Raw genomic sequence first — 26,981 nt, 5'->3', positions numbered from 1 at the left:
GATATGGGTGAGGTTTCAGCAGCGACCCTATGGGAGGCGCTGAAGGCAGTAGTGAGGGGGGAGCTGATCTCAATTTGGGCTCACAGGGTCAGGGCGGACAGAGCAGGAATGGACAGATTGGTTAGGGAAATTCACCGGATAGACTAGGAGAATGCGGGGTCCCCGGGGGAGGACCTACTCAGGGAGAGATGGAGATTGTAGGCGGAACTGGGAGTGCTATCCACGAGTAGGGCCGTGGAACAACTTAGGAAGGCGAGGGGAGTGATGTATGAGCATGGGGAGAAAGCCAGTAGATTGCTAGCGCAGCAACTCATGAAGAGGAAGGCGGCCAGGGAAATAAGTGGAGTGATTGATGGGGAGGGGAGCAGAGTGGAGGACCCGGCAGGACTGAATAAGGTCTTTTGGGACTTCCATAGTAAGCTGTACACTTCAGAACCCCTGGAAGAGCCGGAGGAGATGAAAAGGTTCCTGGATGGACTAACCTTCCCAGAAGTAGGCAGGGGACTAGTGGACGGGCTGGGGGCCCCGATTAGAGCGGAGGAGGTGTTGGCCATGCAGTCGGGGAAAGCCCCGGGACCGGATGGATACCCAATAGAGTTTTACAAGAAGTTCTCTGAGATAGTGGGACCGGTCCTGACAAGGGTTTTTAATGAGGCAAGGGACAGAGGGACCCTGCCACCGACGATGTCGCAAGCCACCATCTCGCTGATACTGAAGCGGGACAAGGACCCGGAATCCTGCGGGTCATACAGGCCAATCTCCCTGATCAATGTGGATGCCAAGGTCCTGGCGATTAGAATTGAGGACTGCGTACCGGAGGTGATTGGGGACGATCAGACAGGGTTTGTGAAAGGCAGGCAGCTGACCGCTAACTTGAGAAGATTACTTAATGTGATCATGATGCCCCCGACGGGCAAGGAGGTGGAGGTAGTGGTGGCAATGGACGCTGAGAAGGCCTTCGACTGGGTGGAGTGGGGCTATTTGTGGGAGGTGCTTGGACGGTTTGGGTTCGGGGAGGGACTGGTTAATTGGGTCAGACTATTGTACCAGGCCCCAAAAGCTAGCGTTAGGACGAACCGGATAATGTCAGATTATTTCGGACTACACCGCGGGTCCAGACAGGGGTGGCCACTCTCCCCATTGCTGTTCGCGCTGGCCATAGAGCTGTTGGCGATGGCATTGAGAGCTGTGAAGGGGTGGAAGGGAATGACTATGGGGGGGGTGGAACATAGGGTCTCTCTCTATGCGGACGACCTGCTCCTGTACGTGTCGGATGCACTGGCCGGGATGGAAAATATACTGGAAACATTGAGGAAGTTCGGCCGGTTTTCAGGGTACAAATTAAATATGGCCAAGAGTGAGATGTTTGTGGTTCAGGCAAGGGGCCAGGAGAATAGACTGAAGGAGCTGCCATTTAGGCTGGTGGAGGAATGTTTCCGGTTCTTGGCGATGCAGGTGGCACGAGACTGGGGCAGGTTGCATAAGTTAAATTTGACTAGGGTGGTGGAACAAATGAAGAGGGAGTTTCGGAGATGGGATGCACTCCCGCTATCACTGGCGGGGAGGGTGCAGACTGTAAAGATGACAATCCTCCCTAGATTTCTGTCCATCTTCCAGTGCCTCCCGATCTTTATCCCACAATCCTTCTTCAAAAGGACCCGCAAAATCATCATGAGCTTTGTCTGGGCAGGAAAATCCCTGCGGGTGAAGAAGGCGATGCTTGAAAGGAGCCGCAGCGAGGGGGGGAGGGGGGGGGGGGGGGGGGACTGGCATTGCCGAGTCTGATATACTACTACTGGCTGGCTAACATAGCCATGATCAGGAAATGGATGGTGGGTACGGGGTCTATCTGGGAGCGAGTGGAGGCGGCTTCGTGCAGGGGCACCAGTTTGGCAGCCCTGGTCACGGCTCTCCTACCGCTGTCGTCAGCCAGGTACTCCACCAGCCCGGTAGTGGGGGCGGCCCTGCGGATATGGGGCCAGTGGGGGGGGGGGGGGGTGGGTGCGTCTGTCTGGGCTCCAATATGTGATAACCATCGATTCGCCCCCGGGAACATGGATGAAGGGTTTCGAACATGGCGGTGGGCGATATGTTCCTGGAGGGGAGCTTTGCGAGTTTGAGGGGCTTGGAGGAGAAATTTGGACTGGTAAGGGGAAATGACTTTCGGTACTTACAGATGCGGGACTTTGTACGCAGACAGGTCCCATCCTTCCCACGCCTCCCGCCAATAGGGATCCAGGACAGAATAGTCTCTAGAGGAGAAGGAGGAGAGGGTAGAGTCTCTGATATCTACAAGGTGCTCATGAAGGGGGAAGAGCCCCAGACGGAGGAACTTAAACTCAAATGGGAGGAGAAGTTCGGCGGGGAGATGGAGGACGGGCTGTGGGCGGAAGCCCTGAGTAGGGTAAACTCAACCGCAACATGTGCCAGGCTCGGCCTGATTCAATTTAAGGTAATTCACCGGGCCCACATGATGGTAGCTCGGATGAGCAAATTCTTTGGGGTAGAGGACAAGTGCGCTAGATGCGCGGGAGGACCAGCGAACCATGTTCACATGTTCACATGTTTTGGAGATGTCCTAAGCTTAGGGGGTACTGGGAGGGATTTGCGGGGGTCATGTCCCGGGTGCTGAAAACAGGGATGGTGATGAGTCCAGGGGTGGCAATTTTCGGGGTTTCGGAAGACCTGGGAGTCCAGGGGGAGAAAGAGGCAGATGTTCTGGCCTAATAGCCCAGCGGCGAATACTGCTGGCAGGGAGGGACTCAAAATCCCCGAAGACCGAACTATGGCTTTCGGACATGTCAAGTTTTCTGGGTATGGAAAAAATTAAGTTCGCCTTGAGGGGATCTGTACTGGGGTTTGCCCGAAGGTGGCAACCATTCATCGACTTCTTCGCGGGAGAGTGAACGTCAACGGGTGGAGGGGGGAGATTAGAGTAGGAGGGATAAATAGGTGGGTAGTGTCTAGGGGAGAGGAGTGGGCACGTGCAGTATGGTTTGATTGAAGTATTGGTTTTATATTGATGTTTGCACATTTCTGTTATATGTGACTGTTTACAATGCCAAAAAATACCTCAATAAAATTGTTTAAAAAAAAAAAGAAACATTGTGCTTCAGCTGGGTAAGATGATATAACTAATGGGAGGAGCTAGAGTACCAGGCATTTTGCAGAAAACCATTTTGGTTTGATATTGGGATGTGAGCAGAAGTCAAGCATCTGCTCCATACACTACAGTTAAAGATCTGTCCAAGGGCGGCACGATAGCACAATAGTTAGCATAGTTGCTTCACAGCACCAAGGTTCCAGGTTCGATTTCCCGTTTGCATCACTGTTTGTGCGGAGTCTGCACGTTCTCCCTGTGTCTGCATGGGTTTCCTTTGGGTGCTCTGGTTTCCTCCCACAGGTCCCGAAAGTCGTGCTGTTAGGTAATTCGGACATTCTGAATTCGCCCTCCGTGTACCCGACCAGGCGCCGGAACATGGCGACTAGTGGCTTTTCACAGTAACTTCATTGCAGTGTTAATGTAAGCCTACTTTTGACAATAAAAATTATTTGAAAAAATTAAAAAAAAAAAAAAAAAAAAAGATCTGTCCATAGACAGACTAACAGTTTCTCCCCAAACAGCTCACTTAGTGTTGGGAGCTGGAAGTCAAGCTAGGAAAACAATTTCTGATTCGGATAGCGATCCTGCATTGTTATGACAGGGTCAGGTTTCTTTCTTTAAAGCAATCAAAAGATCTCTTTCTCAAGACATCTCTGTACAGCAAGTATTCCTGAGTGCTAATTTTATTTAAAAGTGGATTGAGACCCAAGGTGGTTCTGTTGTTTGAGTACAAGTAAAGATAGCAGTTAAGGGTTATTGTGTCACTGTATTGATTAGCATTGTTTAAGGGGTAATTGTAAACTTTTTTTGTGTGACGTTAAAGATATTTTAATACTTTGTTAGAGACTTTCTGTCCAGTATCCTAGCCACTGTTGGAGTCTGATCTGGGATCGTAAAACCTGAGACCACCTTCTGGGACCTGTTTCTGATCCACTCTCTAATTTGGGATCATCTTTGTGTGGGATCTTATCCCTGCCTCCCTCCCTAAGTTCTGCCCTCTGGGACACCTGTAATATGGTGCTTCTCTTCAGGTCACCTGGCCTGCAGTTTCGTACTGTTACACTTCTTTTTTCCCCTGGCCTGAAGATGAGAAAAACAAATCACTGAATCTGAATAAGCAGCCATTATCTAGCAGTGCACACACACAGAAAACACACAAACGGAAAAAAAATTCAAACTGCGTCCCCATATTCTGACTCTAATTTAAACTTAAGACGAGATTTTGTTCTTTATTTTCATCATAGTAATGTAATATTAATGGGTTTGTGCTAACATAAAAAGAACATTAATTAAGTTGGATATGATGAAGGTTATAAATCCAGATGGGGGGAGAGGTGGCATTTGACTCCAAGAAATGGGGGGAAAAACAGTATTTAAAAAATTGGTAAAGAGACTTGGATAATAAATATTGTATTGGTTATTATCATTGTATCCTACTTTACCTCTTCACCTGTTGTGGGGCTGCTCTTACATGGTTTCACCTGTACCTATCCCAAGGCTGTGGGCATGTCTCCCAGGATAATTTCTCATCCCATCTCCAGAATGACCTCTGTATCCACAAAGATCCACTTTGTACCTCTCTCTTTATCCTTGTCTAGGTGCTGCTCCTTTATAAGATTCAGAGGTCACCTTCCATATATACAGTAAACACCCACGCATTTCCCTTGATCCCACACCACCTCTACTTTACAGCTTCCCACATAACGTTAAACCCAAATTATAAAATTCTGAAACTGAATGTCGAGGGGAACAATGGTATATTTTTTGTTCCATAGTGTATATTTTGCATCCCAGCACTGACTTCTTCGGCCCTCCTGGCCCATATATTCTGGATATATTAGAGCACCAAGATTCCATGTGTCCTATCTGACCCAGGGCAGCTAGTTTCAAACAGATTTCAATCTATCCACTACCAAGCCTATACTTACAACCTGCACTATCTCTACTTGCTCAGATTGCTGCTGAAACTCCAAATTGTTCCTTACCGGGCTGCCAACTTTTATTCTCCATAAATTCTTGACTAAAACTCAACTTGATAGTCTGTAGAAAGTCTTGTTTGACCAGAACAGTGTTCAGTGTCTACACTGCTTGTCCTTATCTTCAAATCCTTCTATAGTGTCAGCTGTGCTGTGGTATTCTCCAGCCCTGGATCTTATCCCTTTCTTTCGATCCTTCCAGCTGGTCTTCTGCATATTTTCCTTTACCTTTATCTTGATATAATTTTTTTTTTCTTTTTCTTGCATTTCATTACAAAAACTTTATTGCAAGAATTTTGCACACAATAATTATCAGTCAAGCCCGCATTGGAATGAAAAAACCTTGTCAAATAATCCACACAGAAGACTGCCAAAATCTTCTGACTTAAGGCAAAGACAGTCTGCTGTAAACATTTTGATAATGTGACGGCATTAACAGTCAGTCAGGTAAGAAGGATTTGCGGCAATTGTTCATGCTCATCCCTTTAGTCCGAATGCACGATGCTTGAAAATATGCCGGTGGGTTCACTACCGTCGCCCAGTGCATTGCTGAAGCCCTCTTCTCTCCTTCGCTTGGCCTTCGCTTAGCCAATGCTACCAGGGACTTGAGCATCTTTGGTTTATATATGGCCAGATCCACGAGGACCTTCCTGTTCAGCTCCACTTGGCACTTAACCAGGTTACTGATCAACGTGGGGTATTTCAATCAATGCTCACGCGAGGCTGCTGCAATCCTGCTTATCCAAAGCATCCTCATGTTCCGCTTCTTGAGCTTCTTGGCCTTGGTGGAGTAGAGGAAGGCCCTCCGCATGGCCTGCACAGCCAGGCTGGAGCATCGGTTCTTCCTGCCTCGGAAATGCCGCGTGTGTTGAAGAACCTCCTGGTGCCGCCAGTAGTGGTCGGGGCCTCGGCTCCGGATCCAGCGGGACAGCAACAGTAAAACCATCCTGGGTGGGAGTGTACTCTATCTTGCTATTAATGGCAGAGCTTTCAACCTCCTCGACCCTACTGCCGCTTGCTGAATCTCATTACTTTTTGCTGTCCCTCTCCTAAACCCTTTTAAGACCAATTTTTTCAATCAAGATTTGCTTCTGTGCCTTCATTTCCCCCAGTAAACAATAGAAATAGCTTGCATTTATGTTGTGTTGTTAATGCAGAAAAAGTCTCGAGGTAATTCGGAGGTGAGAGGAAAAACTAAACTTGCCAAAGAAAGAGAGTTTGGGAGATTACAATTTTGGTTAAAGAGGTATGTTTGAAGTAGGGTCCTGAAGGAGAATGATTGAAAAGTATTGGAATTTGTATAGAGTGAAACCTGGGCAGGTAAAAGCAGAGCTATCAATGGTGGGATGTGTATTGCAGAACAAGTCAGAGGAAAGAAATATTTGGTGGGTGGGAGAGGAATGAAGAGACCAGGCACCAATGTAGGTGAATGAAAATTAGCTGATAGACAAGTGGGACTTGGTGCAAAATAAGACCAGGCAGGAGAATTTGCAAGTATTGGAATTCATGGGTGAAGGCCAGCTGAGAGAGCATTAGTTTTTTCTTTAGGTCACAAAGGCAATGCCACTGAGGTGGAGGTATATAAAAGTAGGCTGTTTTTGTCATGGATAAGGTATGGGGTCAAAAGTTTGGTTCAGTCAAAAAGGGGGTGGGATTCTGCCGTAATCAGCGGGGCGGGCAACTCCGGCGGGACGGAGTGGCGTGAACCACTCCGACGTCGATAATTTGGAGCAGACACCCTGCCCAATTTTCTTCTCCATAGACTAGAAATATGGAAGGCGATTGTAATGATTCTGTGTTGGTTAAAATGAACTAACTTAGCACAAACCAGAGTTCCAAGCTAGCGCGCAATAGGTCTGAATGTTTGCTGCATGTGCATCATTTATTTCCTGACCTACGAGGAACCATGGAATTCTGTTCACCGAAAAATAGCATCTTATTTTTATTTTTTGGAAGAGTAAAATGAATTATTTTTGGCTTGCCTCATTTCTTCCTATTTGGATGTGAAATTAGATTAATTTTAATGGGTAATTTACGTTATTTTACCACCCCTACTCAATTTGGGATAAAAGGAAAGTCATAAATGTACAATGTGGTCATATTAATTTTGTGACTTTCCAAGATAAGGGAAGAAGTGGCTTCCATTTTAATGTGCCCAGATCATTTTCAGATACAGTTAGAAAAATTTAGTGTTTGAGGAGATCAAAACCAGTCCCAAAGGAATCCTGTCACAGAAATAATGAACAGAAGAATATTGCTGTGATTTGTTTTTCAGGTGCGTCAAGACTTGGTTCAAGAGTACGAGCAGGTCAAAGGTATTGTTAACACACTCGAAAACTTCAGAGTAGAGAAACCTCCAACTGATTTTTCTGCACTTCAAGATGAATGTTCCAAAGATCCCAGTGTGTGGCCACCACCCATTCCCGTTGAACACCGGTGTGTAAAGTTAATAATACTGAATGTTGGTTTTGTAAAACTTGAGTATTAAGAGTATGAGTTCTCTTTCTGTTAATTAACACTATTTAATATCTATTTCTAACATCAGTGTTAGTTATATATTGATAATGCAATTTTAAGGCAATAAAGTACAAATCTAATGTTGATATGCCAGCAAATATTTTGTGCATAGTGGCGGGCAAATTATATAAGATGTAGGAAACGTGGGGCATTACGGTGGCACAGTGGTTAACACTGCTGCCTCACTGTGTTGAGGACTCTGGTTCGATCCCGGCTCCAGGTTACTGTCTGTGTGAAATTTGCACATTCTTCCCATGTCTGCGTGGGTCTCACCCCCACAACCTAAAGATGTGCAGGGTAGGTAGATTGGCCATGCTAAATTGCCCCTTAATTGGAAAAATAATTGGGCACTCTAAATTTATAAAAGAAAAATAGATGTAGGAGCCCAGGCCATCGATTGCAGCTGCTCTGCAATTCAGTAAGGTCATGGCTCCATTTTCCCATGATTCCCATATCCCATTACAAATCTTTGATCTTGTTCTTGATTGTATTCATCGACACGAGCATCCACTGCCCTCTGGGATAGACGACTATAAAGATTTACTTGAAAGAAGAAATTTCTTCTCACCACAGTTCTAACTGGCTGATCCCCTTACTATGTAACTTTGACCTCTAGTTCTCAATACTCCTGCCAGGGGAAACAACCTCACAGCATGTATCTTGTCAAGCCCTGTAAGAACTTTAGATGCTTCAATTAAAACATTTCTTATTCTTCTAAGATCCCTGATACTCGTAGGACAGCCCCCTCATCACTTTCTGGTCATTCATGTGAGCGTTGCTGGCTGGGCCAGCATTTATTGCCCATCCCTGAGGGCATTTAAGAGTCGACCACATTGCTGTGGATCTTGAGTCACATATAGGCAGACAGTTTGGATGACAGGTTTCCACCCCTAAAGGACATTAGTGAACTGATGGGTTTTTAATGACAATGGTTTCATGGTCATTATTAGACTTAATTCCAGATTTTTATTACATTCACATTTTACCTTCTGTCAGAGCATTGCCCTGGGTCAAGGATTACTAGTTCAGTGACAATACCATTGCACTACTGGGTACCCTTTAAGAAATCAATTTATTGAACTTTCATTGCACCCTGTCTAGGGCAAGTATATCTTTTCTTGGGTAAAATTGTAAACAGTGCTCCACACATGGTCCTGCCAGAGCCCTTTGTAATTGCAGTAAGGTTTGTTCACTGCTGTACATAAATCTGTTTGCAATAAAGACTAACACGTTATTTCCCCCTGCTATACCTGCATGTTAACTCTCTGTGATACATGAATGTAGACCCCTAAATCCCTCTGCATAACCAACATTTACTAATCTCTTACTTTAAAAATACTGCTTTTCCAAAGTGGATAATTTTACTCTCTTTTCCCCATATTATGTGCTAACAGCCACCTTGCCCAGTCACTTACTTAGCTTGTATCCCTTTGTAGTTTCTTTGTCATCTTCACAAATTACTTTCTCCGCCTGCTTTGCATCATCAAGAAACTCTGATATATTACACTTGTTCTTGTCATCTAAGACATTGGTATAGATTGTAAACAACAGTGGTCCTCGTACTCATCTTTGCGGTATTCCACTAAACATACCTGCGATCCTGAAAATCACTCTTTTACTCCTTTTCTGCCCATCATCCTCGACCCTCAATTTTGTGTAATGTACTTCGATGGCATCTTAAGTAATGTCATCTGAAAATCTAAATATACCATATCTACTGGTTCTCCTCAACTACCCTGCTAGTTACACTCCAATTCTCTACCAATATTCTGGAGGTTATTATTGACTAAACGTACTGTACCCACCATATAAATATTGTGGCTACAAGAGCAGATCAGACTTGGGATTCTGCAGTAAGCAATTCACTTCATGACTCCCCAAAATGGGTCCATCATCTACAAGACACAATTCAGAAATGTGATCGAATGCATCGCACTTGCCTGGCTGAGTGTAGCTTCAACGATGCTCAAGAAGCTCGACAGTATTCAGGACACAACAGGCCACTTTACAAGCATCCCATCCACAATTTAAGCAAGAACTCTCCTACCATCAGTGCAAAGTGGTAGTAATACATCTGCAAGATGTACTGTAGAAAGTTGCCAAAACGTCTTCAACATTACCTTCCAAATCTGTGGCCTCTTATCTAGAAGTGCAAAGACAGAAGAAACATGGGAACCTCACCATCTATAAATTCCCCTCCAAGTCTCACCATCCTGACTTGGAGCAGTATCGCTGTTCATCCACTTGTGCTGAGTCAAAATCCTGGAACTTCCTTCCTGTAAGTGTGTCTATACCACATGGATTGCATCAGTTCAAGAGGCGCCTCACCACCCTCTCAAGGGTAATTAAGGATGGGCAATAATACCTACTTGCCAGTGATGCTCAGACCCCATTGTCAAACACGATTTCCCTCTGAGCCAGGTTGGCTGTACCTAATGTGATTTTTTTTCCACTTTCTTACAGTTATGTTCTTAGAACTGGACTGTAGCATTTTCCCTTCTGATGTCAGGGTATAGCCAATATTTTGCTATTCACACATCTTATAGACACGTTATTTGTTTCTTGTCCCTTTTCCAATTCCTTTGGCCTTGCACCATCAACTTTTGTCTCCCACCATCAACTTTTGTCTCCCACATTATCACAGACCTACCTTTTTATTTTTTTCCCACGTCCTTGGCTCGGCTCGCCGTGTGCGGCTCCGGCTCGCCCTGTGCGGCTCCGGCTCGCCCTGTGCGGCTCCGGCTCGCCCTGTGCGGCTCCGGCTCGCCCTGTGCGGCTCCGGCTCGCCCTGTGCGGCTCCGGCTCGCCCTGTGCGGCTCCGGCTCGCCCTGTGCGGCTCCGGCTCGCCCTGTGCGGCTCCGGCTCGCCCTGTGCGGCTCCGGCTCGCCCTGTGCGGCTCCGGCTCGCCCTGTGCGGCTCCGGCTCGCCCTGTGCGGCTCCGGCTCGCCCTGTGCGGCTCCGGCTCGCCCTGTGCGGCTCCGGCTCGCCCTGTGCGGCTCCGGCTCGCCCTGTGCGGCTCCGGCTCGCCCTGTGCGGCTCCGGCTCGCCCTGTGCGGCTCCGGCTCGCCGTGGGCGGCTCCGGCTCGCCGTGGGCGGCTCCGGCTCGCCGTGGGCGGCTCCGGCTCGCCGTGGGCGGCTCCGGCTCGCCGTGGGCGGCTCCGGCTCGCCGTGGGCGGCTCCGGCTCGCCGTGGGCGGCTCCGGCTCGCCGTGGGCGGCTCCGGCTCGCCGTGGGCGGCTCCGGCTCGCCGTGGGCGGCTCCGGCTCGCCGTGGGCGGCTCCGGCTCGCCGTGGGCGGCTCCGGCTCGCCGTGGGCGGCTCCGGCTCTCTCCCAGCCCCCCCCCCCTCTCCCTGTCCGCCCCCCCCCCCTCTCCCTGTCCGCTCTCCCCCTCCCTGTCGGCCGTCCGCTCTCCCTGTCCCTGTCCGGCCCCCCCCTCTCCCTCTCCCAATGCGCACCCCCCCTCTCCCTCTCCCAGTCCGCCCCCCCATCTCTCTCTCCCAGTCCGCCCCCCCATCTCTCTCTCCCAGTCCGCCCCCCCCCTCTCCCTCTCCCAGTCCGCCCCCCCTCTCCCTGTCCGCCCCCCCCTCTCCCTGTCCGCCCCCCCTCTCCCTGTCCGCCCCCCCCTCCCTGTCCGCCCCCCCCTCCCTGTCCGCCCCCCCTCTCCCTGTCCGCCCCCCCTCTCCCTGTCCGCCCCCCCTCTCCCTGTCCGCCCCCCCTCTCCCTGTCCGCCCCCCCTCTCCCTGTCCGCCCCCCCTCTCCCTGTCCGCCCCCCCTCTCCCTGTCCGCCCCCCCTCTCCCTGTCCGCCCCCCCTCTCCCTGTCCGCCCCCCCTCTCCCTGTCCGCCCCCCCTCTCCCTGTCCGCCCCCCCTCTCCCTGTCCGCCCCCCCTCTCCCTGTCCGCCCCCCCTCTCCCTGTCCGCCCCCCCTCTCCCTGTCCGCCCCCCCTCTCCCTGTCCGCCCCCCCTCTCCCTGTCCGCCCCCCCTCTCCCTGTCCGCCCCCCCTCTCCCTGTCCGCCCCCCCTCTCCCTGTCCGCCCCCCCTCTCCCTGTCCGCCCCCCCTCTCCCTGTCCGCCCCCCCTCTCCCTGTCCGCCCCCCCTCTCCCTGTCCGCCCCCCCTCTCCCTGTCCGCCCCCCCTCTCTCCCTGTCCGCCCCCCCTCTCTCCCTGTCCGCCCCCCCTCTCTCCCTGTCCGCCCCCCTCTCTCCCTGTCCGCCCCCCTCTCTCCCTGTCCGCCCCCCCTCTCTCCCTGTCCGCCCCCCCTCTCCCTCCCTCGTCCCCCCCTCTCCCTCCCTCGTCCCCCCCTCTCCCTCCCTCGTCCCCCCCTCTCTCTCCCTCGTCCCCCCCTCTCTCTCCCTCGTCCCCCCCTCTCTCTCCCTCGTCCCCCCCTCTCTCTCCCTCGTCCCCCCCTCTCTCTCCCTCGTCCCCCCCTCTCTCTCCCTCGTCCCCCTCCCTCTCTCCCTCGGTCCCCCTCCCTCTCTCTCTCGGTCCCCTCCCTCTCTCTCTCGGTCCCCTCCCTCTCTCGTGCGGGTTCAATTCCTGTACCAGCTAAGGTTATCCATGAAGGCCCTCCATCTCGACCGTGTCCCTAAGTTGTCATAACCCTCTGGTTAAATCATCACCAGTCAGCTCTCTCAAAGGGGAGAGCAACCTATGGTCCTCTGGGACTGTGGCAACCCTACTTTTACATTGCGCTTCAGATGTTGACCATATTTTTGGTTGTCAGAAGCCCCAAGTAACTGAAGTGTCAGATGGTTCAAGGGGTACAGTTTCTACCCAATTTGTTGGTCAGCTTGACTGTTCTGGTACCTTGCATTTGATTTGTACGTTTTCTGTTTTATGCCCCAATTTTGAGCAGGTAATTCATGATGACACCATTACTGAGGCAGTGCAGCATTATTAAATGTGCCATTACATGTGACATCAAGCTGAAGTCCAGATAGAAACAAAAGATCTGATGGCATTTGTTCGGATAACATTTTTTTAAAAATAAAAAAATTGATGGTACCAAATTTTTTTGTTTTTTCAATTAAGGGGCAATTTAGCATGGCCAATGCACGTAGCCTGCCCATATTTTTGTTTGTGGGGATGAGACCCATGCGACCCGGGGAGAATGTGCAAACTCCAAATGAACAGTGACCCGGGGCCGGGATAGAACCTGGGTCTTTTGTGCCTTGAGGAAAATATTTTTAAAACATCAAAGAATGTTCTTACATTTAAACCTAGAGTTAAATAATACCTATTATATTTAGCAGGGGTTTAATTACTGTTTTAAAGAATAATAAGGTAGTATAAATTTACAGTATTTTCTTGTGGATGTCAAATTTTTTTTGCATTAACATTAAACTGATTTTTATTTTTGGAAAAAATATGTATAATCAATAATTTCACTTTTCAGTCACACCGCTTGGAAAGATTCAGTTAGTGATGATCACTTAGTAGCTTATTCTTCTGGCATCACCTGTCTGGAACAAATGAGTGCCCTCCCTTACAGTGTCACATTGAATTTCAGAGCTCCTCTGATGAAGCGACCGAATCGTGAGGTTAAGCCTGTGCGAAAAGAGTCACCAGTTGTCCAAGCACGAGGACCTGTGGGTCGAGGTCAGCAGGCTGGTCGAGCTGAAAAATCTAGCAACAGGCACAGCAGTGATTCCAGAGCAAGGGGAAAAGATGACAAGGTATGCATTTGGGGCTGTCTCTTAATTAGGCAACTATGAAACTTGTTTTTTTCACTGAGAGGCAGGGTTGTATTTTTATTTTCTGTAAGTTTAGATATTAGAACTATCAAATCACGTGCCTCTTCAAAACCATAGATTTTGCTTTATTTTCATTCTACTTGTGAACTTTCTAAGAGTGATAGCCTGTTCTTCAGCCAAGTTCTAGAAGCTTTTCTTAATTATTCTTGGGATGTGGTTATTGCTGACAAGACAAACATTTATTGTCCATCCCTAATTGCCAAATTTAAGAACCTTGTACCTAAAGGCACGCAGTATTCTGAATAATGTCAATGAGTTGACGGCACAAATACAGACAAATGGGATTACTGAAACATGGTTGCAGAAGGACGGGGACAAGAGTTGGATGTCCAAGGGTACTCAGTATTCCAAACGGGTAGACAGGATGGAACAGGAGGTGGTGTTGCTATGACATCAAGGCTGTATTAAGAAATGATATTAACTATCTCTCAATTAAAGTATATTCCTGAGAGGAAGAGGAATTATAAAAGAGAGAAAAAAGTTCAATGGCTAAACAAGGAAGGCATAAAAGCAAAAAACTAGGGCATACCATACTGCAAAAGCTAATGGTAAGGTGGAGGATTGGGAGAACTTTTAAGGTTCAGCAAAAGGCTGCTAAAAATAAAATCTAGAGCTAAAGGAAACTAGCAGAATGCATAAATACTGATACCAAAAGCTTCTGTAAGTATATAAAGAGGAAGAGAATAGCGAAAGTAAATGTTGTCCCTTTAGAGGATGCTACTTGTACGGTGATAATGGGGAACACAGAGATGGCGGAAGCACTGAACCAATATTCTGTCTCTGTCTTCACGGTAGAAGATAATAAAACATTTCCAAAAACTACAATTAGTGCAGAGGAACTGGGTGCAAAAACCATCATTAGGGAGATGGTATTGAATAAATAATGGTATTAAAGGCAGAAAAGTCTCTGGGACCTGTTGGCCTGCACCCAAGGGTATTAAGGGAGGTAGCAGCAGAGATAGTGGGTGCATTGGTTATGAGATGTCAGAATTCCCTGGATTCTGGAAGGGTCCCGGTGGATTGGAAACATGCTAATGTGGCACCCTTATTCAAAAAGGTAGGGGTGCAAAAAGTCGGAAACTACAGACCGGTTAGCTTGACCTCTGTGGTGGGGAAGTTGCTGGAATCAATCATTAAGGAGGAGATGACTGAATATTTGGAAAGACCAAGCTCAATCCACCAGTGTGACATGACTTTATGAAGGGTAAGTCATGCTTGAAAAACGTGCTCGAGTTCTTTTGAGGATGCAACGAGCAAGGTGGGTAAGGGGGAACCTGTGGGTGTGGTATATATAGACTTCCAGAAGGCATTTGACAAGGTGCTGCTTAAAAGACTGATTCAGAAGGTGAGATCGCAGGGGATTGGAGGAAGAGGACTAGATTGGATTGAGGATTGGCCGAATAAAAGCAGAAGGCTGGAATAAATGGCTTCTTCTCTGGCTAGCGAACTGTAACCAGCAGCATGCTGCAGGGGTCAGTCCTCGCTCCTCAACTGTTCACAATCTATATAAATGATCTGCAAGTAGTGACAGAGTGTAACATAGCAGAAGTGTTGTTGCAATTGTATAGGGTGTTGGTGAGTTCACATCTGGAGTATTGTGTCCAGTTTGGGCCTCCTTATTTGAGGAAGGATGTGGTGGCATTCGAGGCAATTCAAAGGAGATTCGCCAGATTGATTCCAGGATGAAAGGGTTGACGTATGAAGAGAGATTAAACGTTTTGAGTTTATATGCGCTGGGGTTTCGGAGGATGAGAGGTGATCTGATCGAGGTATATAAGATACTAAAAGAGATTGATAAAGTAATCTTGTTCCCCCTTGTGGGGCAATCTAGAACGAGAGGTCACAGATATAGATTGAGAGGCGGTAGATTTAGAACGGAGATGAGGAGGAATTACTTCTTGCAGAGGGTGATGAATTTGTGGAACTTGCTGCCCCATAGTGCGGTGGAATCGGAGTCATTAAATGGTTTCAAGAAGGAGATAGATATATTTCTGATAAAAATGAGTTTTAAAGGGATATGGGGAACAGGTAGGGAGGTGGATTTGAGACCAGGAAGAGATCAGCCATGATCTGATTGAATGGCGGAGCAGGCTCGAAGGGCTGAATTGCCTATTTCTGCTCCTAATTCCTATGTATGTTCCTAATTGTTCTTGAGAACTTGAACTACTGCTGTCCATGTGATGTAAGTACACCCACAGTGCTGATAGAGAACGTTCCAAAATTTTGATCGTGATGATGAAGGAATGGCAATACAGTTCAAGTCAAGGTAGTATGTCTGGTGATGGGGAACATGCAGGTGGTGCCGTTGCCATTTACTGGCTTTTCTTGTCCTTTTAGATGGTAGTCATGGGTTTGGGAGGTACTGTCACAAGAAGCTTTGGCGAGTTAACTGCAATGCATCTTGCACATGCACAACCGCCATGAAGCACTGGTGATAGTTTTTTTTAAATTTAGGGTGCCCAATTCATTTTTTCCAATTGAGGGGCAATTTAGTGTGGCCAATCCACCTGCCCTGCATATCTTTGAGCTGTGGGCTGAAACCCATGCAAACATGAGGAGAATGTGCAAACTCCACATGGACAGTGACCCAGAGCCGGGATCGAACCTGGGACCTCGGCACCATGAGGCAGCAGTGCTAACCACTGTGCCACCATGCTGCCCCTAGCACCAGTGATAGTTGAATGTTTAAGCTGCTGGGTGTGGTGCTAATCAATGGAGGTACTTTGTCCTGTATAATGTAAGGTTGTTTGGGTGTTTGAGCCACACTCATTGAGACAAGTGGAGAGTATTCCTGACTTATGCCTTATGGATAGTTGAAGGACATTCAGAAGTATTACTTGCTGTAAAATACTCCGCCTTTGAGTTGCTATTGTAACCACAGTATTAATATGGCTAGTTTAGTTAAGTCTCTGGTCATTGGTAATTCCCCTGATGTAGGGAATGGTAATAACAGTTCGATTATATTGTTGGAGATTGTCATTATGTGGCACTGATGTGGCATTGTTATAGGCGAGGAGTTTTCAGAACCCCAAAATGTATCATGGAGTTCAACCAACCTCCACCTTTAATGGACTTGCTTTTGAAGCACATGGCTTGTTCTCCAGGTGTGATATTACAATTATGGACACGTGTTTTTTTAACACAAAACAATGTTTATTCTATGAACTCAACTTAACCTTTTAAAAAAACATTGGATCCCTTAACACCCCTTACTTCAAAGATAACCCCGAAAATAATACAACACTAACTAAATAATCCCTCAAAATGTTCCTTCAAACATCCAAAAGGCTTCAAACCTTCAAAACAGTAACAGTTAATATATATTTTCTGTTGGATGGCAGAGATATATCATCTTGGTTGACTTCAGCTCCAGCACCTTGCTTTTTTTCCTGCAGCTCTCTGGAAACACACAGACATACCCAAGCTGCTTTCTCAAACTGAAACCAAAAGCAGAAGTGAGTTCAGCTCCCCCTTGTGACATCACTTCAGTAATATGATCAGCTTCATCTGTTAAAGGTACATTGCTTAAACATCCATTTCTTAAAGGTACTCTCACATGACTCCTTCCCCCAAGAAAAAAAAAATAAACCATCAACTTCAAGATGGGTTTCATTTTTCACTTTTGCACCATCCACTAAGAAATGTACACAGTAAATATACCTTTTCGTTTTTTAAAAAAAAACAACACACGCAAACAGGTATAATAATATAGTCCATTTTTCTTTGTTCCTCTTCCTCCAACCAAAATCCTTCTCGATTGACAGTCTCTTGGAACAAAGTCTCTGCACGATCCATCCATTCCTCTACTCCTCCGCATTTCTCTTTAGAATCAGATACTTTAGTTCAATCTGACCACAGAGCCCCTTGCAATTCTCCAATACAGGAGCATCGATTATCACAGCTTTCAGGCAGTCAAATGCCTGTTGAAAGTCTGCTTTCCTTTGAAATTTTTATTGATGTTTCTTAAGCAATTCCATCAGTGGAGCAAATCTTTTGCACAAAGGTTCGATCAAATTCATTCATGCTAAGAGATCGCATTATTCCCCTTCGTCTTGAGGGTATCGGACACTCCGCAAGGAAAGTGATTTGGGCTTCTCCAAATTCACTTTCGGCTAGGTTCATCATCACAACCCGCCATCTGAAGTCGATCGAAGAACTCCATACGATGTTTTAAATGTTCTTTCCATGTCTGGAAGTTGGAAATAAAAGCAGATGGTCCCACTTTCTCAATGCAATCCTTCAAACGTGGGATAGGATAAGAGTCCGTTCTTGTAACTGCATTCACCTTTCGATAGTCCACACACAACCGTTGGGTACCATCTGGTTTAGGTACCATCACTATGGGTGAGCTCCATTGACTGCAACCCACTTCAATTATGCCATTTTTAAGCATACTCTCAATCTTTCTGTTAACCTGTGCCAATTTTAAAGGATTAAGTCTATATGGATGTTGTTTGATAGGAACAGCGTTACCCACATCTACATCATGTAGAGCCATTTTAGTACTTCCCAATTTATCTCGCAAACTTGTCCATGTGATATCATTAACTCTTTCAGGTCAGTTCATTTTTCCTCTGGAAGGTGAAGGTGACTTAACAATTCACCCCAATTTTTAAGAACATCCTCATTTTCCAATTTAATTTGAGGTATGTCAAATTCACAGTCATTTGGATTTGGTTTGTCACTTTGAGTTAGAATCATTAAAACCTCCCTTTTCTCTCCTTCCCTTTCAAAGTACCTTTTAGGCATATTCACATGACACACTCGGTGAGTCTTCCTTCTATCTGGTGTTTATTACCACATAATTCACCTCACTTAATTTCCATTCAATCTGATACGGTCCACAAAACCTAGCTTTTAAAGGCTCACCGACCACTGGTAACAACACTAAAACTTTATCCCCACTGGCAAAACTACGAACTTTGGATTTCTTGCTCGCTACCCGTTTCATCACATTTTGTGCAACTTTCAAATCTTGTCTAGCCAATTCACCTGCTCTATTTAATCGTTCCCTAAAATTTGACACGTAATCCAATAGTGTAATTTCCGATTTCTCACCCACCAATTTTTCCTTAATCAATTTAAGTGGTCCTCTTACCTCCTGACCAAAAGTTAGTTCAAAAGGACTAAATTTGGTTGACTCATTAGGTGCATCCCTAATTGCAAACAATACGAATGGGATTCCATTATCCCAATCCTCTGGATAATCATGACAATACACCCTCAACATTGTCTTTAATGTCTGATGCCACCTTTCTAATGCTCCCTGCGATTCTGGATGGTACGCAGTTGATTTAAATTGTTTTATTCCTAAGCTATCCATAACTTCTTTGAATAACTTTGAAGTAAAATTTGATCCTTGATCCGATTGAATTTCTGTGGGTAGTCCATATCTAGTAAAGAATTGAAGTAACTCCTCCACAATCTTTTTAGCTGTAATATTACGTGCTGGAATGGCCTCTGGAAACCTAGTAGACCCATCCATTATAGTCAAAAGATATTGATTCCTACTTTTTGTTTCAGGAAGCGGTCCTACACAATCAATTAGGACTCTCATAAAAGGTTCCTCAAATGCTGGAATGGGTATTAAGGGTGCTGGTTTTATCACTGTTTGAGGTTCCCCTATCACTTGACATGTGTGACATGATTGACAAAATGTAACTACATCTTTACGTAGTCCAGGCCAATAAAAATGTTTCTGCATTTTAGCTTGAGTTTTCCTTATTCCCAAATGACCTCCCACTGGTGCCTCATGTGTAACTCGCAACACCTCCTTTCTATACCCTACCGGCAATGCTACTTGATGAACTTCTGCCCACTTTTCATCCACCTGCATATGTACAGGTCTCCATTTTCTCATCAAGTCATCAGTTTTACGGTAATAACACTGGTATACTCTCAGATTCCTCTTCTGTATATGCTTTCTGATATATCCATTTTATTTCTACATCTTTCTATTGTAACTCCGCCAATTTTCCTGAACTAAAAATATCCGCCTCATCCTCCACCTGTTCTTGTTCTTTTTCAACCATCTGATCAAAAATCGTTTCTGATAATTGCACTTCAACTTCAACTTCATCTTCACTCTTTGATTTCTCCTCTTGTCTTAACCTGTGACTTTGCGACCTTGTTACTATACAATCCAGAAAAAAATCCCAGGATATTCGTCCTTCAACCCTTCAGTTGTCTGATTATGCCACTGGCTTATCAACCACAGTAGGCATCACTCCCACCTGCGATCCAGCTATGTCATTACCCAAGATAAACTGTATTCCTGGACAAGATAGTTTCTCTCTTACTCCTACTACCACTTCACCACTCTTCACTGGACTTTCCAACCTTACCTTATATAATGGAACGCTACTCCTCTCACCTTGAATTCCACATATCACCACCTTTTCTGACAACATTCTTCCCAATCTACATAATACCTCCTCTCTTACCATTAAAGATTGACTAGCCGCTGTATCTCTTAAAATTGTTACTTCTTTACCTGCACCTCCTAATACACATGAGTAAACTTTACCCACACAAGTAAATTCTTTAAAGACATCTGGCACCTTCTTAACAATCACTTCTTGAACAGCTGTACAATCATTTGCACCTCCTTCGCTTCCCTTGGGCTTTCCTTTACCACTCACAAATCGCACTGTCTTATCCTGTTTTACCACATCAGCCTTTCCAGTGCTTTTCTTCAACCACCAACACTGTGACTTTACATGGCCTAGTTTATTACAGTGAAAACATTTGAAACTTTTCATTTCTTTTCCACCCTCCTGGATTTCTTTTTTAATCTGAGGTACACTCTCTTTATTATCTCCCATCAGATCACCTTTACCTTTACCACTTGAATATTTCTCATGTCCCCAGTTTCTGTCACTCACCGGCTGAAACTGATGTCGGAAACAAATCTTTGATTTATGAACTAATTCATAATCATTTGCCATTTCCGCTGCTAAACTTGCAGTTTTAACCCTCTGTTCTTCCACATGAGTTCTCACTACATCAGGAATTGAATTTTTAAACTCCTCCAAAAGTATACTTTCTCTGAGAGCTTCATACGTTTGGTCTATTTTCAAAGCCCTTATCCCCCTATCAAAATTACTGAGCCTTTCAAACTCCATGTATGTTTGACTAAATTCTTTCCTTAAATTTCTAAACCTTTGTCTGTAAGCTTCAGGCACTAGCTCATATGCACTTAAGATGGATTTCTTCACCTCCTCATACGTTCCAGATACCTCCTCCGGTAGTGATGCAAACACTTCACTAGCCCTATCTATCAGCTTAGTTTGAATCAGTAATACCCACATGTCCTGTGGCCATTGCATTTGTTTAGCTACCTTCTCAAACGAAAAGAAAAAGACTTCTACCTCCTTCTCGTCAAACCTTGGCAATGCTTGGACATATTTAAATAGATCCCCACCACGTCTTCGACTATGATGCTCTGTCTCATTATCCTCATCCATCTCCAACTGTACGTGTCCCTTTGCGTCTGCCAATTTTAACTGATTTTCATGTTTCCAAACCATTTTCCGAAGTTCAAACTCTCTCTTTTTCCCTTTCCTCTCTATCTCTTTCTTTGTTTCTTTCTTCTCTCACCTTTTCTTTTTCCACTCTATCTCTATCTTTTTCTATCATTGCATATTCAAGCCGCTTTACTTTTTCATGTTCAAGTTGCTTTAATTCTTTCTCATGTTCAAATCGCTTAATCTGCAACTGGGGCTTTGCCATATCTAATGAGTCAGAATGTATCACAGGCAAACGTAAATGCGCAGATACCGTATTAAGTACCTCATCTTTTCGTATTTTGCTTGGCAGTGTTAACTGCAATGCTTTTGCCAAACCTAACAGTCTGTCTTTACTCTCTGTCCGTAAGGTATCACGTGTTAACGCGTCCACCGCCAAAAACTTTTGAGCCTCCGAAAGAACCATTGTTCACAACACTCTCCCCACTTAAACTAAAATACCACCCCGGCAAAGCAACAATCCTTCACTGTCTTTAAGTTCAAAAAAGCCAATCCAATAGATAGTGTTTTATCCCGCTTGAGCCCCCAATTGTTATGGGCAAGGAGTTTTCAGAACCCCAAAATGTATCATGGAGTTCAACCAACCTCCCCCTTTAATGGATTGTTGCTTTTGAAGCACGCGGTATGATATTACAATTATGGACACATGGTTTTTAACACAAAACAATGTTTATTCTTTGAACTCAACTTAACCTTTCAAGTAAACATTGGATCGCTTAACACCCCTTAAAACATCCAAAACGCTTCAAACCTTCAAAACAGTAATACACCAGGTCGCAGTTAATATATATTTTCTGTTGGATGGCAGAGATATATCAGCTTGGTTGACTTCAGCTCCAGCACCTTGCTTTTCTTCCTGCAGCTCTCTGGAAACACAGATACACCCAAGCTGCTTTCTCAAACTGAAACCAAAAGCAGAAGTGCGCTCAGCTCCCCCCCCCCCCCCCCCCCGTGACATCACTTCAGTAATATGATCAGCTTCATCTGTTAAAGGTACATTGCTTAAACATCCATTTCTTAAAGGTACTCTCACATGACAGGCATGAATATCCTTAATCTGGGAAGAAGAGTGCTTGCTGGGGGATCTCGGGGAACGTATGATTGTGACTATTTAAGAAGCTAATGTCATGTGCGATTACCTTTAAGACATGGATGTTTAAGCAATGTACCTTTACGAAAACAGTGAATTCAGAGAGTGGGTGGAGCTGGGCTTTAGATCAGCCATTTTTCAGTTTAGTATTGCAGTTTGAAAAGAGCTTGGGAGTGTCTGTGTTTGCAGTGAGCTGGATCTCTGCCATGAAAGCCTATCTCTGGATCATTTGGGTGATTTAAACTCATAATAGTAAAGCCTTTAACCTGATGTGATTCTGTTTAAAGGTGTTAAGTCTCTTGGAAGTTTGAAGGAACATTTTGAGGAATTATTTACTGTTGTAATATTTTCAAGGTTATCTTTGAAGTAAGGGGTGTTAAGAGATCCAATGTTTATTTAAGATGTTAAGTTGCGTGTATGGAATAAACATTGTTTTGTGTTTAAAAACCCACGTGTCCATAATTGTAATCCCACACCTAGGGAACAAGCCATGTGCTAGGAAAAGCAACAAATACATTAAGGTGGGAGGTTGGTTGAACTCCATGATACATTTTGGGGTTCTGAAAACGCCTCGCCCATAACACTAACTACAGAGGAGTGTCCCTGATTCCTGTGCAGCAAAGGTCATTGCAAGGACCCTCCTCAACCACCTAATTCCAGTGGCTGAGGAGCTCCTGCCAGAGTCTCAGTCCGGTTTTCCCCCATCCACCACAGGCATGATGGAAGCATAGAAAAATTATGGCACAGAAAGAAGACATTCATTCCATTGTGTCTGCACTGGTCAAAAAAAGAAACTAGCCACTCATTTTAATCCCACATTCCAACAGATGCCTTGTAGGTTGCAGCACCTCGGGTGCAGATGCAGGTGTTTCAAATGTTGAGTGTTCCAGCTGTTTAAAAAAAATGTTTCCAATGTAGTGTGGCCAATCCACCTACCCTGCACATCTTTGGGTTGTGGGGGCGAAACCCACGCAGACACAGGGAGAATGTGCAAACTCCACACGGACAATGACCCAGGGCTGGGATCGAACCTGAGACCTCGGCACCGTGAGGCATCAGTGTTAACCACTGCGCCACCATGCTGCCAAAACTCAATTTTCCTGTCTATCCCCTATGCCCTTCGACTCCTTTGTCAGTCAAGAATTAATCTAACTCAGCCTTAAAAATATTTACTGATTCTGCTTCTTGTGCTCCCGGGGGAAGAGAATTCCACAGATTAACAACCCTCTGAACGTGGAAAAAAAAGTCTCATCTTCATTTTAAATGAGGGACTCCTGAGCTTTAAACTGTATTTCCTTGTTGCCTCATAAGGGGAAATAGCCTCCCAGCATCTACCCTGTCAAGTCTCTCAGAATCTTCTGCTTCAATCCCTTTCTTCAAACTCCAGTGGTTCCGGGCCTGACCTGTCCAGTCTTTTCTCACAAGATAATACCTTTATCCTCGGATGAGTTGAGTGAGCCTTCTCTGAACTGCTTCTAATGCAGTCATATCCTTGGGTAAGGAGACCAAAGCTATACGGTGTTCCAGACAGTCTCCCAGACACAGTCTCACCAATGCCTTGTACAATTGTTGCAAAACATTCTGACTTTTATATTCCATTTCCCTTGCAGTAAACCACAAAATTCCATTTGCCTGCCTAATCAGTTGCTGTAACTGCATACTACGTTTTTGTGATTTCATATATCAAGACACCCACACTCCTCTAATGCAGAGTTCTGCAATCTTTCTCCATTTAAGTAATATACTGCTTTTCCGTTCTTCCTGACAATGTGGATAAGTTTGCATTTTCCCACATTATACTACATCTGTTAAATTGGTGTCCACTCACTTAACCTATCCTATCCCATTGCAGGCACCTTGTGTCCTGACAATTTACATTCTTGCCTATCTTTGTGTCATTGGCAAATTTAGCAGCCATAAATATGGTCCCTTCATCAATGTAATTGATGGATTGTAAATAGGCGAGGGTCTAATATGAATCCCTGTGGCACTCCACAAATTACAATTTGCCAACCTGAAAATAACCCATTTATCCCTACCCATTGCTTCCTGTTAGCTAACCAGTTGTCATCCATGATATGTTGCCCCCTATACCCACAAACTCTGATTCTATGTAGTAATCTTTGATGTGGCACCTTATCAAATACCTTCTGGAAATCCAAATATGCCACATCTACAGATTCACCTTTATCCATGTTACTTGTTACTTCCTTCAAGGGCTATAATAAATGAGTCAACCATGATTTCCTTTTCACAAAACTGTTCTGAAAGGGAAATCAAAGGAGTAGAATTCAATTTGAAACATCATAAAATTTGCAATAAATGAGTCAGACGTTTTAAATAAAAAGTCATACATATGTATCAGAATTGTGTTCAAGAGCCTTTAAATAGTTTAAGAAAGATCTCTAACAGTCAATTTGGAAGTTGAAATGTTTTCCAGTACTTGTGTCCTTGGTGGCTTGAATTTTTAAATTTATTCATGAAGAGATTTTGGAGGAGGGTCGTTATGCCTGGAAGCATCAGTCCCAAAATGTTGTTATGAAAATAGTTTGTGATTTGTACACCAATCAGCCCAAATTCTAGCCAGTTTGATCTTGAGGTCAATGAGTGCAGCACTGAATGCCCCCCTACCAGTGGGAACCAAACATTTCAAGTAGTCCAATATTAAACCATTGACAATTTCAAATTCACATTACTTCTTCAGATGAAAATGCTTATTAATTTCTCATTCCTCCGCTAAAGGCAAGATAAATGGTAGCCTTTTAATGTTCTTGCCTTCTAAAGGGATCAGTTACTCCGTTTATGTTTTCATGCTCATTACTGTGGGACTTGAATGAGACCGCGTCTACCTTCTAATATGAGCTTTATAAATCTACTTGGTGTTTTTACACGCCTATTGATATTGATATAAAACAATAATAATAGAATATTAATGATCTCTTGTCAACTTGGTTACAGGGCAGAAGAAATCTGCAGGAAGCAGCGGGTGATGCAGATGGCAAAAGATTTGATGGAACTGGTTACGATAAGGACTTAGTTGATGTTCTGGAGAGAGATATTATTTCCAGGAATCCAAATGTCCATTGGTATTCTGTTTTAATACTGGGGTTTTAAAAGTACTTGGGTTTTGGTCCTGGGTTCAAAACTTAGCCTCTTCATTTTCTGTTCAGGGATGATATAGCTGATTTAGAAGATGCTAAGAGACTTTTGAGAGAAGCTGTCGTGCTACCCATGTGGATGCCTGACTTCTTCAAGGGAATTAGGCGACCCTGGAAGGTAGGAATTCGTTTTTTTGTTGAGATCTTTATAGAATTATAGGCCTTTTGACTTGTTACAACTATGTTGGCTCTTTGAAAGAGCTGTCCAATTTTGTCCTACACTTCAATTTTTCCCCCATAATTCGGTACATTAGTTGTCTTCAGGACCATGCTTAATTGCCTTTTTAAAGTTCCTATGGAATCTGATTCCACCACCTTTTTATGTAGTGTGTTCCAGATCTTAATCCTTTTTGAAAAGATCCTTATTTCTTCCAGCTCTTCTGCTAGATATTTTAAATCTGAGCCCTGGTTACTGACTCTCCTTGTCAGCAGAAATAGTTTCTTCCTATTGCTCTATCAAAACTCCTCATAATTTTGATTGCCTCAATTAAAGCTTACCCCTCTAATCTTATCTGCAGGAGAACAATCACAGATATCCAAGGGTAAACCTGCTCTCTTCCTTCTCCTTGGCCTTGACTTTTGTGGTGCCCAGAAATATACTCACTGCTCTGGCTGAGGTCTAACCAGAGATTTGTGAAGGTTTAATGTGATTTCCATAAGACGACATGACATTGGAGAGAATTAGGTCATTCAGCCCATCAAATCTTCTCTGCCATTCATTCATGGCTGATATGCTTCTCACCCCCGTTATCCTGCCTCTCTTTCCACCCCCCACCCCCATACCCCTGATTAATCAAGAACCTATCTATCTCTGTCTTAAAGACACTCAGTGATTTGGCCTCCACACTCATCTGCAGCAAAGGGTTCCACAAATTCGCCAGCCTCTGGCTGAAGAAATTTCTCCTCATCTCTGTTTCAAAGGATCATCGCCTCAGTCTGAGGCTGTGCCCTTGGGTTCTGGTTTTTCCTACTAGTGGAAACATCCTCTCACGTCCACTCTATCAAAGCCTCTCAACATCCTGTAAGTTTCAATAAGATCCCCCCTCATCCTTCTGAACTCCAAAAGAGTACAGACCCAGAGTCCTCGACCGCTCCTTGTATGACAAGCTCTTCATTCCAGCGATCATTCTTGTGAACCTCCTCTGGACCCTTTCCAAGTCAGCACTTAGATACGGGACACAAAGCTGCTCTCAATACTCCAAATGGGGTCTGACCAGAGCCTTGTATAGCCTCAGAAATACATCCCTACTCTTGTGTTCCTGTTTTTATTTTTTATTAAGTGCATCAATTTGTAAAGCCAAGTATTACATATGGTTTCTTTTTTTTTGTAAATTTAAAAAAAATAAAAAATTTAGAGTACCCAATTCATTTTTTTCCAATTAATGTGCAATTTAGCATGGCCAATCCACCTACCAGGCACATCTTTGGGTTGTGGGGGCGAAACCCACACAAACACTGGGAGAATGTGCAAATCCACACGGACAGTGACCCAGAGCCGGGATCGAATCCGGGACCTCGGCATCGTGAGGCAGAAGTGCTAACCACTGTGCAGCAGTGCTGCCCTGCCCTCCATATGCTTTCTTAACTTCCACCTTTCTTAACTCCAAGCCCGTGCCAACCATGCTGCCCGTCTAAACTAAAATCTTCCTGGGTCCATATCCCTCTATTCCCATCCTATTCATGTATTTGTCAAGATGCCCCTTAAATGTCACTATCGTCCCTGCTTCCACCACCTCCTCCGGTAGCGAGTTCCAGGCACCCACTACCCTCTGTGTAAAAATAACTTGCCTCGTACATCTCTAAACCTTGCCCCTTGCACCTTAAATCTATGCCCCCTCGTAATTGACCCCTCTACCCTGGG

The 26,981-nt window shown here is 45.1% G+C and overlaps 1 protein-coding gene across 4 annotated transcripts in view; it reads left to right on the top strand.

Annotated features, from left to right (window-relative positions):
* Nucleotides 1-26,981, top strand: part of katnal1 (katanin p60 subunit A-like 1) — a 52,240-nt gene that overhangs the window by 9,117 nt on the left and 16,142 nt on the right. For all 4 annotated transcript variants that reach the window (XM_072476964.1, XM_072476963.1, XM_072476966.1 and 1 more), the window contains exons 3-6: nt 7,355-7,515; nt 13,103-13,268; nt 24,921-25,048; nt 25,133-25,238. In XM_072476964.1, the coding sequence (XP_072333065.1) occupies nt 7,355-7,515; nt 13,103-13,268; nt 24,921-25,048; nt 25,133-25,238 (561 nt within the window). The remainder of the gene's footprint in view (nt 1-7,354; nt 7,516-13,102; nt 13,269-24,920; nt 25,049-25,132; nt 25,239-26,981) is intronic.

Source organism: Scyliorhinus torazame, chromosome 15 (genome assembly GCF_047496885.1).
Source record: "Scyliorhinus torazame isolate Kashiwa2021f chromosome 15, sScyTor2.1, whole genome shotgun sequence".
Taxonomy (NCBI): Eukaryota; Metazoa; Chordata; class Chondrichthyes; order Carcharhiniformes; family Scyliorhinidae; genus Scyliorhinus; species Scyliorhinus torazame.
This window is presented reverse-complemented; position numbering and strand designations above follow the sequence as displayed.